This window comes from Notamacropus eugenii, chromosome 3, assembly GCF_028372415.1.
Source record: "Notamacropus eugenii isolate mMacEug1 chromosome 3, mMacEug1.pri_v2, whole genome shotgun sequence".
NCBI classification, from domain to species: domain Eukaryota; kingdom Metazoa; phylum Chordata; class Mammalia; order Diprotodontia; family Macropodidae; genus Notamacropus; species Notamacropus eugenii.
In genome coordinates this window covers 335,341,655-335,353,772 of record NC_092874.1, presented here as the reverse complement: position 1 = coordinate 335,353,772, position 12,118 = coordinate 335,341,655, and the positions used below count along the sequence as shown (strand labels likewise).

The following is a 12,118-nucleotide window of genomic DNA, read 5'->3' as shown; positions in this document are numbered from 1 at the left end:
TGCCCAAAGTCACACTGTTACTAAGTGGCATAACTGAGAGGATTAACCTTAAATCTTCTGACCACAAAGTTCTTTCTCCACACATTATGGCAAAACAACCAGAGCTCTCACAACATGTTCTAGACATTCTTTTGACAAAAGAATTAGGGTGTGACTTGACTATGGATTTGATCCAATAAGATGGACAGGAACTTGCAAGGACTACAGTGCTTCATATTTTGGAAAGGAATTTAGGTAATAGTAATTAAAATTATTTTAATAATTTAGCACTGAAATTAAGATATGTGAGAAAAGACTAAAAATTTTAAAGGGCCAAGAAATTGTCATACCAGGAATAGTTGGAGGAACTCAAGATGTTTAGTCTGGAGAAAAGAAGATGAAGAGAATCACAGCATTTTAGAGTTGTAAAGATGAATGAAGTTCAGAAAAACAACAAAAGGTGATTCAAAAACTAAGTTTGGAAAAGCCTTGGAATCCATTAACAAATTTCTGAGCTCCCACTATGCACAAGGCTCTAATGCATGATATAAAGATATATTAAAAACACGAGAAAAGATAAAAAGAATTTGTCTTTTGTCTGGACAACAGGAAGGTGAAAGATGATAAGACTCTTCAAATGAAGAGAGAATTTTCATGAGGATACTAGTCAGACATTTTTTGGGTCTGTGAAGGGCTAACCAAGGGGAAATTAAACAAGCATTAATTAAGTACCTATTATGAGCCAGACATTGTAGCAGATGCTAGGAATACAAAAACTAGATAATCCTTCCTCTAAAGAAGTTTACATGAAATTATCTCAAAGAGTAGATACACTTTCAAGTAAATTATACAAAGTAAATACAAGGCAATTGGAGGTGGAGAGGTCCAGCTAAGCTATCAGGAAAGGCCTCATGTAGCAAGTGGTACTTAAGCTGAGCTGTGAGGAAGCTAAGTATACTTTTTCTTCTTTTTTGAAGCAATCAGGGTTAAATGACTTGTCCAGGAGTTACACAGTTATAAATTATCTGAGGCCACATTTGAACTCAGGTCTTCCCGACTCCAGCCATGGTTCTCTATCCACTGTACCACCTAGTTGCCCTTAAACTAAGGATTCTAAGTGGAAGTAGGAGAAAAAGTAGATTCCAAGTATGGGGGAAATGCATCAAGGATGGAGACTGTCCACAGTGAAGTAGATTAGTTTTCTGGACTACAGAGTATGTGAACAGAGTCTATGTTACTAGTCTGGAAGAGTAGGCTGGAGTTGGATTGTGAAGGGCTATAATAGCCAATCAGAAGATAATCTGACCTGACCCCCCACGCCACCCCACCCCACCCTACTCCAGAAAGAGCGAGCTCCTAGAGCTTCCTGAGTGGGAAGGAGGGGAGGGGATAACATGATCAAACTTGGGTTTTGGAAAAACCACTTTGGCAGCTGTATGAAGGATGGATTTGGAGGGGAGAGACTTGAGGCAGGGAGACTAATTATCAATCAATCAATAAGGATTTATTAAAAGCCTAATATGTGACAGGCACTGTGTAGAGCATAGGGATACAGAGACAAAAGTGAAGGACGAGTTTCTGTCCTCAAAAAGCTAACATTCTATGGCTGAACAAGTTGTGGATATAATGGAATACTGCTGTGCTAAAGAAATGATGAATAGGTGGACTTCAGAAAAACTTGGAAAGATTTACATGAACTGATGCCGAGCAGAGCAGAGCAACAATGTGTGATGACTAACTTTGATACGCTTATCTCTTCTTAGCAGTGCAAGGATCTATGACAACTCCAAAAGACTCACGAGGAAAAACACCATATCCACATCCAGAGAAAGAGCTATGGGGTCTGAAGGCAGATCCAAACATACTGTTTGCTCTTTTTTTGGTTTCTTCTTTCTCATGGTTCCTCCCATTGGTTCTAATTCTTCTTTACAACATGATAATGTGAAATAGGTTTAACATGAATGTATATGTACAGCCTACATCAGACCGCATGCCGTGTTAGGGAGGGGGAAGAAAATGATTGTACATGTGAAATAAAGAGTCACCTCTGACATCAAGGTTGGAAAACTGGAAAACGAACTAGATTAAAAGGATGGTGGTGTCCTTGACAGTAACAGGCAGATCCAAAAGAGGGGTGGGTTTGGAGGTAATGATGAGCTATTCTGGACATGTTGAGTTTGAGATGTCTATGGGACAATCAGGTTGAGATTTCCAATAGGCAATTTACAATGCAGTCTAGAACAGAAGAAAAAGGTTCACGATGGATCTAGAGATCTGGGAGGTGATAACTAAACCCACGGGATCCAACGAGGTCACCAAGCGAAAGAGTGCAGCGAAAAAAGAAGAACCAAGACAGATCCTTGAATTATTCCTGATTCGTGGGTGAGACATGGATAATGACCTAGGTAAAAGGAGATTAAAAGCACCTATCAGACAGGTAAAACGAGAACCAAGAGAGAGGAGGGAGGCAAAAACCCAAGGGAGAAAATTATCCAGAAAAAGAGGGTGGTCAAAGTTGCATCAAAGACAGAAGGATGACAACTGAGAAGAAACCATTGGATTTGACATTTACGAGATCATTGATGATTTTGGGAACAGAAGTTTCAGAAAAGTGATGCAGTCAGAAGGCAAACTGCAGGAGGTTTAGAAGAATAAGCATAGAGATAATGGAGACACTGCGTATAGATGGCTTTTTTAAAGGAGTTTGGGTAAGAAAGGGAAAAGATATATAGGATGATAGCTATAAGGAAGATAGTAGGAGTGAGCAAACTTATTAAGGATAAGGGGACATGGGTATGTTTGTAGGTCACAGAAAAGGAACTAGTGGATAGTGAAAGATCAGAGGGGGGATGATAGTGGAGGCAATCTACTGGAAAATATGGGAGGGAATGGGATCAAAGGTACATATAATGGGGCTGGCTTTGGTGAGGAGGACCTATGAGTTGAGAAAATGGGACAGATTCAAAAGATGTTGTAGAGATTCTTAGAATCTCATGTCCTGTAAATATGAAGCTTTCCTGATCCCCTGGCACTCTCCCTCCCCAAATTATCCTGTATTTATTTTGTAGGTACTTTTGCATGGACATATTATCTCCCCCAATAGGATGCTAGCTGTCTGAGGAGACAGATGCCCACTTTTCATTTTCATATTCCCAGAGCTGTTGGACACATAATAGACTTAATAAATGCTTGATTGATTTGCTTGGATTCAGCTACGAACTGGATATTTGGGATGAGGGAAAGGGAGGGACAACTCAGGTTGTAGAAGGAAGGTGGTACTCTCAAGAAAACAGAAATATAAGGAAGAGAGGTGGATTATGAGAGAAAGAGAAGGGGTTAGAAATGGCTGATAGATAAAACTGGAGCTCGAGAAAGAGATTTAGATCTTGGAGTCATCTGTACTGAGATGATAATGGAACCTATGAGAGCTGATGAAGAAACCCAAGAAGAGTGCAGATGGAGAAAAGTAAAACCTCATGCCAGAACGTTAAGGAACACCCACCGTTAGTGGTTATGACATGGATGGTGATCCAGCAAGGAGCACTGAGGAGTAGTCAGACAGATAGGAGAACTTCTAGAGAGCCGTGTCACAAAAACTTAGAAGGAAGAGACAAGCAAGGAGAGAAGAGGTTGGTCAACGGTGTCAAAGGCAGATGAAGAGTGAGAAAATAATGCTGAATTTGTTAATTAAGAGATCACTGCAAGGGGGGAGGGGAAAGAGATTGCTGGTAACTGTGGAGAACACTTTCAGCTGACGGATGAGATCTGATGCCAGGCTGAAAGAGTGAGAAGAGAGGAAGCAACAATGCTCTCAGAGACATTTCAATTGCACCCTTCCCTGTTATTTCTTTGGAAAAAACAACAACACAGGAATGAAATTCTAAGGGAGGGCACTGACTGGCGCTGTTGGCACACAAAATCGGACAATAATGTATAGTAAATAATTTTGGCATTTGCCTCCCCAAAGTCTAGGATGTTGAAGTTCAGCTTTAGAAGTCCAGGAACCCATTACATAAACAACACACTTGTAATTAGCTTTTATGTACCTAAATCCAATATGCCCCATCCTAACCAATAATCAACAAGCATTTAAGTGCCTACAGTGTGCCAGGCACTATGGATAAAAAAACCAAAAATGAAACAGACACTGTTCTCAAGGAACTTATATTCTATCTAGGGATACAATATGTATATAAATAAATACATAGCGACTATGTAAAAATAAATACCCTGGCAATGGGGGTAAGGGGAAAGGGGGATCAGGAGCCGGGAGGTTCAGGGAAGGCTCAGTGGAGAAGGTGGTATTCGAATAGTCTTAAAGGAAGGTAGGAAATCTAAGAGGTGGAGGTGAGAAGGGATTCCAAGCATGAGGAAAATCAGCACAAAGGCAGGAATGGAGTTCCATGAGAGACAGGAAATGGAAATGCCATGTGAGAGAGACAGGAAGAAAGCCAATCTGGCAGAGGAAGGGAAGAAATGTATAATGTCTCAGGTAAGGAAAGTTAGGATTAGACAGGGTAGAGAATTGAGACAGGGTGACCAATTAGGATGCCATTTCACAACAGTCCCGCCAAGAGGTGATGAGGGTCTAAAGCAAATAACTTCCATAATCACTGACCTTACCCACAGAAGGAAAGCCAATCAGTGCCACTCGGGCATCTCCAGATTTCATCACATCGAAGCCTTCTCCTTTGGTGGAGGCAGATTTGGAGGGTTCCAAGAGCTGTGCTCTGTACTTCGCAAGTTTTGCTTTCAGCAAACCAAGATGGTACTCAGTAGCTAAATCACAAAACCAGACACTGAAGATCAACATCCATGTAATCAAAGACATGCAGGTTAGACAGAAATGAATCTCATGAAGCACTGACTGGGAGTATTTAAACTGAAGAAAGATAATGGCCAAAGCATCTAAAATGTCATCGAGAAGCTATCACTATCTATATGGGAATAACAGGTTCAATTACACATCCAAAACACAGTGGAAAAGGAACAAAACAAACCCAACTGCTAAGCATATTCTATTTTACTCAAACTACAGCTCCAGACCAGCTCTACTTCCCACTATGATGCTTTATAAATGTCATTTCATTTATAAATTTATAAATAGTTTATAAATAAATGTCATAAATATGTCACATGTCATTTCCTTTCAGCAAAGCTTTTTAATACCTATACCAAAGGACCCTTCTTCCCCTTCCATCTTCAGCTTAAACTTCTACTGTAGATGAATGCAAAATAACTTCTGGGTAGTAACTACTCCTTCCTAAATACCCAGGACTTCAAGGTTTTTTGGGGTTTTTTTTTATGACCAGGTAGGCAGTACTACTAACGTTGGGCCAACAATCAGGGCAAACTTAAACTTTTTAGGCTCATTTCCAATGTCAGCAAATCTAAACTCCTCTGCCTGCTTTCCAAGGTCTTTGATAATCTGGCTTTAAACTCCCTAACCTTATGTATCACAGTTCTTCAACATCTCCTTCCTCTCCCTGGGATGGCATCCTTACTGTCCACACACCGGGAAAGCTAATCAGAACCATTCCCTCAAACAGGTCAAACTTATTCCTGGCTCTATGCTTTCTCTCACTTCTCAGATCTACTTCTAGGTCCCTTTCAGGCAGTGACCTCCTACAGGGAACCTTTCTATCACTAGTTCTCTTTGGTATATCATCAAACTGACAAACTACTACAGTAGCTTCAGTGTTGTTTCATGTGGATTTTTTTTTTGTTTCCTCAAGCTAAACTCCTTACTCTTGCAAAGTAGCATAGGTGACACGCCTTCCAAAAATGTGTACTGAATAACTAACTCGGGATAGGGTAGGATATTATACATTTCTACCCTCTAATTCCTCATAATATCAAATTTAGAACTGGAAGGTCCTTGGGCCACCATTCAGCCCAATTCCCTCTCTCCCTATTATTCTCTCTCTCTCTTTCTCTCTCTCCCTCTCTTCTCTCTCCCCTCTTTCTTTCCTCTCTCCCTCTCCCCTCCCTATCTCTCTCTCCCCCTCTCCCTCTCTATCTCTCCCTCTCTATTTCTCCTCTCTCTCTCTCTCCCTATCTCTCCTCTCTCCCTCTTCCTCTCTCCATCCCTCCCTCTCTCTCTCCCTCTCTCCTCTCTATCTCTCCTTCTTTCACTCCCTCTCTCTCCCTCTCTATCTCTCTTCTCTCTCTGTCTCTCCCTCTCTATCTCTCCCTCTCCCCTTCTCTATCTCTCCCTCTCTATCTCTCTCCTCTCTCTCTGTCTCTCCCTCTCTCTCTTCTCTCTCTCTCTTCTCTCTCTGTCTCTCCCTCTCTATCTCTCCCTCTCTATCTCTCTTCTTTCTCTGTCTCTCTCTCTCTCTCTTCTCTCTCTCTGTCTCTCCCTCTCTATCTCTCTCTCCCTCTCTCTCCTCTCTCTCTGTCTCTCCCTCTATCTCTCTCTCCCTCTCTCTCTTCTCTCTCTCTGTCTCTCCCTCTCTATCTCTCTCTCCCTCTCTCTCTTCTCTCTGTCTCTCCCTCTCTATCTCTCCCTCTCCCTCTCTATCTCTCTTCTCTCTGTCTCTCCCTCTCTCTCCTCTCTCTCTGTCTCTCCCTATCTCTCCCTCTCTCCCTCTCTTCTCTCTGTCTCTCCCTCTCTCCTCTCTCTTCTCTCTCTCTCTCTTCTCTCTCTGTCTCTCCCTCTCTATCTCTCCCTCTCTATCTCTCTTCTCTTTCTCTGTCTCTCCCTCTCTCTCTTCTCTCTCTTCGTCTCTCCCTCTCTATCTCTCTCTCCCTCTCTCTTCTCTCTCTCTGTCTCTCCCTCTCTCTCTTCTCTCTCTCCCTCTATCTCTCTCTCCCTCTCTCTCTTCTCTCTCTCTGTCTCTCCCTCTCTCTCTCTCCCTCTCTTCTCTCTCTCTGTCTCTCCCTATCTCTCTCCCTCTCTCTCTTCTCTCTCTCCCTCTCTCTCTTCTCTCTGTCTCTCCCTCTCTCTCCTCTCTCTCTCTCTCTCCCTCTCTCTCTTCTCTCTCTCTGTCTCTCTCTCAATAGATGAGGACACTGAAGTCTCTAGGAAAAGCGACTTGCCCAAGGTCACACGCACGTCGAATGCCACGTAATTCAGCTCCCTCACTTCACAGGGGAGACAACGACACCTGCCCAAGGTCAGCCCCCAGTGACTCCGAATCCGGCCCCTTCTCCCACCACACCGCACAGTGAAGCCCAGGTCCCCGGGCTGCCGCCCACCCCGTGCTCCTTCCCGGTCCCCCGCTGGTTCTGCAGACCCCATCTTTCCCAGAAGTCGACCCCACATCCAAAGACTCGCGAGTGTCCGAGGCGTCAGGATTCAACCCCCGACCCCGACCCCGACCCCCACCACCTCAGTCCCCTCCGCCCGGCCGCGCTTCTCCCGTAACGTGCCGCCCATTTCACAGATGGGGAAACCGAGTCAGGAGGGGAGCCACGAGGTCCAGGGCGGAAAGTGCGGGGTGTCCCGCGATCCCCGGCCCGGCGCTCACCCTTGTTCTTCTGAGTCCGGGCGATCTCCTTCTCGATCTCCGAGATCTTCTCCAAGATGCCCATGGCGGCGGCGGCGGCTGTGGTGACGGCGGAGGAAAGGCAGCGAGCGCAGGCCGGATGCCGGCGGCCGGAAACCGACGCCGAAGCGCTCCCCCCACGGCCCGCCCTCCCCGCATGCGCAGCGGCCTCGCCGGGTGCTCCCGGCGGCAGCGCCCGGGCAGCCGACGCACAGCACCGCCCCCTGCGTTCCGAGTTCCGGCGTCTGGGGGTGGTCCGGCTGCCCCCCGCGGAGAGGCTTCCTTTCGTCCGACCACCCCCTCCCCGCCCTCCGGGACAGCCCCGACCTCCAGAGCAAGGCTCGCCCAACCTCTGGTTTTACACGGGGGGAAACCGAGGCCCGGAGGGCTTGGAGACTCCAGCCTGGACGTCTACGTGGCACCGCGCACGGCCTGCGGGACTCTGCAGCCGCCAAGCCCTGAGTTCGAATCCTGTGCAGCCCTTTCTCGGACCCTGGGCATGTAGGTGGTGCTGGGTTAAGGTGCTGCCGAGGGGGTCGGGAAGGCCTCAGTCCGAATCCCAGCTGTGTGACCCTGGCCAGGTCACTCATCCTCTCCCCATCCTTAACCTTGTCCGCTTGTCGTGGGGCTGACGTGATGACGTTACAGGGTTTGCCCACCTTGAAATGATCCAACTTAGGGACTATTATTTCCTCATCTTCTTCCTCTGTAAAATGGGCATGACTAGGGACTGACCTCCCAGAGTGCTTGTGAGGAAGGTGCCTGTTAAGTCCCCACAAAGCACTCAGATCAACAATAATACTTTGCCATGTGCCAGCCCCCCATCTACGGTGCCAGGGTCAGAGAAATGCCTCCAGCAGGATTCACACTCAGCGTCCTGCCTCCAAGTCCAGGGCTCGGTGCCCCGTGCCATGTAGCGGCCTCACGGGTGGTATGTGTGCTTCGTTCTCAGAGCCCATGACGTCAAGATGATGACGTGACTTGCAATTGACTTGGAGGGAGGACTGTGCAAGGTCACCAGCCTCACTTTCTCCTCCTGAGCCATCTGGGTCCAGTGACCTGACATTCATAAGGATGACTGGGGATAGCCCAGGATGCCGTAGTGTAGGTGCCTAGGCCTGAGCCAAGATTCAAAGCCTTGTCTCCAGGAAAGAAAGGAGAGGGGGAATCCTATCTGAAGGAGCTCCCTTTCTTGTGGGTGAAACACCATCTAGATAACTAGATAGAAGATCCACACAGAACAGATGGGAGGTCATCTCAGAGGGGAAGGCACCAGTAGTGAGGCACAAAGTGAGATCTGAGCTAAGACTTAAAGTCAGGGAGATTAAGCGGTGGGAGAAGGGAGGGCATTCCAGTCATGGGGCACAGGTAGGGCAAAGAGTGATGGGAGATGGAGTACAGTTCTCCACCAACAGCAAGTCAGCCCATGCTTGGAACCTAAATCTTCAGCCAACTACATTTCCGTTAAAACTTTCCTGAACTTAGTATCTTCACCGGAGAAGGAAATTGGCAAGTCACTTCAGTATCTTTGCCAAGAAAACTCCATGGACATTACTAATGTGCTATGGTGCATGGGGTCACAATGAGTCGGACACATCTAGACAACAATAATACCCTGAGTGAATCCTTTGTAGAAAGAGGAAAAATGCCAGAAAAACCATTGACCACACTTTTCCCCCTTAGACCTGACCTTGGCTGTGGAGGATGTAAAAATCATAGAATATAGAACTGGAAAGGACTCAAAAAGTCATCCATTTCAGTTTTTTATTTTTCAGATACGGAAACAGGATCAGAGGAATTAAATTATTTATCCAAAGTTACACAGCTTTGCTCCTTTCAGTTAGTCATCCACCCAAGTGTTAACATACCACTTCTTTCCCCCAGAATGTTGAGTTCTATAAATTAACACCTCCCCAAAAGTCAACAGCTTTCCCTTCACAGGATTCCCAAGGAACCTTGAGAAATACCCTATAGCAGGTTCCAAAGTGACAGTACTTAAGAATGAATTTTCATAAAAGTAGTAAGGATGAAAACCAGATCTTGTGAAGAAGCAGAGCTCACTGTGTGTCCCTTCTATAAACAATCTGACCTCATATCCTCACCATTCATTTTCCATACTTTACCTAACAGGGTCACTCATTTTTTTGCATGAGAAACAGTATCATAAATTTCTACAAAAGGTATTTTCTTACTTCCTAATTATACAGGCAGCCTAGGATAGAAAAAGATCTATGGATCCAGAAACTTAGGTAGTACTTGAGCTGGACCTTAAAGAATAAAGTTGTTTCAACAGGTAAAGAACAAATAGAAGTGCAATCCAGGGATGGGGGTGGGCCTGCTTGAGTTAAGATGAAATTAGCCCAACCGGGTTGGAAGGTAGAGTGTATGAAGGAAAGTGATATGAAGCAAAAGTAATTAGATTGTGGTAGAAATTGCATGCCACGCTAATTTTATTTTATCCTATCAGATTTTGAGCAGGGGAATGACACGGCCCACCTGTATAGAAGGAAGATAGTTTTGACAGCTGTGTGACTGGTAGACGATAGAGAGGAGCCTGTAGATGGGGAGACTAGTGTGGAGTCTGTTCCATTACTTTAGGTGGTAGCTGCCATGTGAGCAAAGAGAAGTGGCCAAATTTCAGAAATGCTTGGAATTAAAATCAACTGCATTTGGGAGAGAAGGGAAGACCATTTGATCTTGGGTGTTGAAAGACAATGGCAAATCCTACTTAATTTTTCCAGGCTTCAGTTTGGGGTGTTTTGTTTTCTTTTAAAGTCTTTCTTTTCACAAGTGTATGCACAAAATGCAAATATGTTAGGCTACCATTAATTTCAGAGTAGAACTGAAAAACAGTTCCAAGACCAAGCAACTTATTCCCTTGATGCCATCAAAGCACTGATTGCTTTCAGCCCAAATAATTCAACCACTTTGATACTTACTAAATAAGAAAATAGCTAGCATTAATGTAGTGCTTTTCAACATTTGTAACATGCTGTGAAAATGTCATTTTTTTCCCTAGGAGCAAGGTGCTATTATTCCTGTCTTACAGGAGTTAAGTGACTTGCCCAGGGTCACACAGCATCGAGGAGGAATTTTAACTCAGGTCTCTTCCTGACTCCAGGTTCAGCTGGAGTTCCATAGCTAAAAATGAATTGTACTCCAAATCAGAATCATCGAGCTATGTGACCCTGGACAAAGTCACTTCGCTCAACTCGAGCCTCTTTCCTAGTGTTAAAAAAGTTATCCGAAGGGCTAAAATTTTGTCTTGGCTGCAAATGTTTTTTGGGGGGCAGCATGAAATCAAACGGTATGTCCATATTTAAATCTAGGACTCTAAAGTAACTGTGCTTTTCATTATTCCCATCCTGCCATACCTAGTGTACAACTTAGCACAGAAGAGGGAAATCATCATGAGGCCAGTCTTCTCCATCCAGGAGGACTATCAGGCATGGCTCATCCAAAGTATAAAGGGGGAGTATTTCTGGATGTGTTCCTCTAGAGTCCACACTGCGCTCCATTCTCCAAGAATGCTGTCTGCATTACTCAAGCATATTTTCACTTTATGCCTTTCTGTCACTCCCAAACCAAGCACAATACAGAAAGGGGAAGAGGATCGGTGACTTGCCTGCTGTCAAACATCAACCAAGGGAGGAAAAAATGTAGTAGCAACTTTAGATTTTCTAGCAGTTAGAGGCCTTGAAAGACCACATGTACACATGGTTTCAGATCTGTAGAGGTGTTCCTGAGAGTTTTACATGACTGCTATTACACAGAATTTCTTTTTTCCTGATAGATTTAATAATCAAGCTTGCTGTAGTTTCATCACTGAAGCAATTTTAATGCCTTTCTTGGAGTTTCGATGGACTTGGTATTTGTAACTTTTGTCTTGTGTTGTATATAGTTTCATGTGACAGGCATTCTTTTTCATCTATCTCTAGCCCCCTCCCCCCAAAAAACATACGTATGTATTTTTTGCTTCCCATGCTTACGGAAAAAGAGGAAAAGTGCTCAAAAAGGGTTCAGGGAGAGAGTATAGGATTAAAAATGCTGTTTTTATCTGTAAGATGTAGATGGAAATACTGGTTTGCTAGTTCCTTAGTATAAACTAATAAAACAACAAGTTACAGAAACTCTATCCCCTTCTTTGTATCTAGTATTGCTTCTTTTAAATATTTTAAGACCAAAACATACAAATTACAATTTAAAAAACACAAAAATTAGAAAGGACTTTCCTATATGTTGATTATATTTCCTTTGTGTTTCAACTTGATCAAATACAGACAAAAATCAAGTTTAAGAGAAGAACTGCTCTTTCCTACTTTTCAAATTTCTAAAGGAACTAAAAGTAGAAATACACAGAAAGTTGCAGGAGGGGGATAAAAGCACCTCCAAGCTGCACATGAAAGTTTCACTAGAAGGTGAAAGAAACCAGACTGCAAGGGCCACCTAAAGTGAGCTTTACACTATTTGGACAAACCCCCACGTCACAGATATTCAGTACGCAAAGGAAAATAACACTCTCCAAAGCTTACAATTGGAAAGAAATATGATCTGCCTTTCCAAACTCAGTCATTGTTTTTTTTTACAGCTGCTGGTTTCTTCCAATGCAGAAATGTTTTGGTTTAAAAAGAGGACAAACGCTGCTCAAA

General features: G+C 44.2%; 1 protein-coding gene across 1 annotated transcript in view; it reads right to left on the bottom strand.

The window, feature by feature from the left end:
* Positions 1-7,603, bottom strand: part of DRG2 (developmentally regulated GTP binding protein 2) — a 28,777-nt gene extending 21,174 nt beyond the window's left edge. The window contains exons 1-2 of the mRNA XM_072650176.1: positions 7,452-7,603; positions 4,598-4,758 (exon numbers count right to left, since the gene is read on the bottom strand). Of these exons, the coding sequence (XP_072506277.1) occupies positions 4,598-4,758; positions 7,452-7,515 (225 nt within the window). The 5' untranslated portion in view covers positions 7,516-7,603. The remainder of the gene's footprint in view (positions 1-4,597; positions 4,759-7,451) is intronic.
* Positions 7,604-12,118: the final 4,515 nt, after the last annotated feature.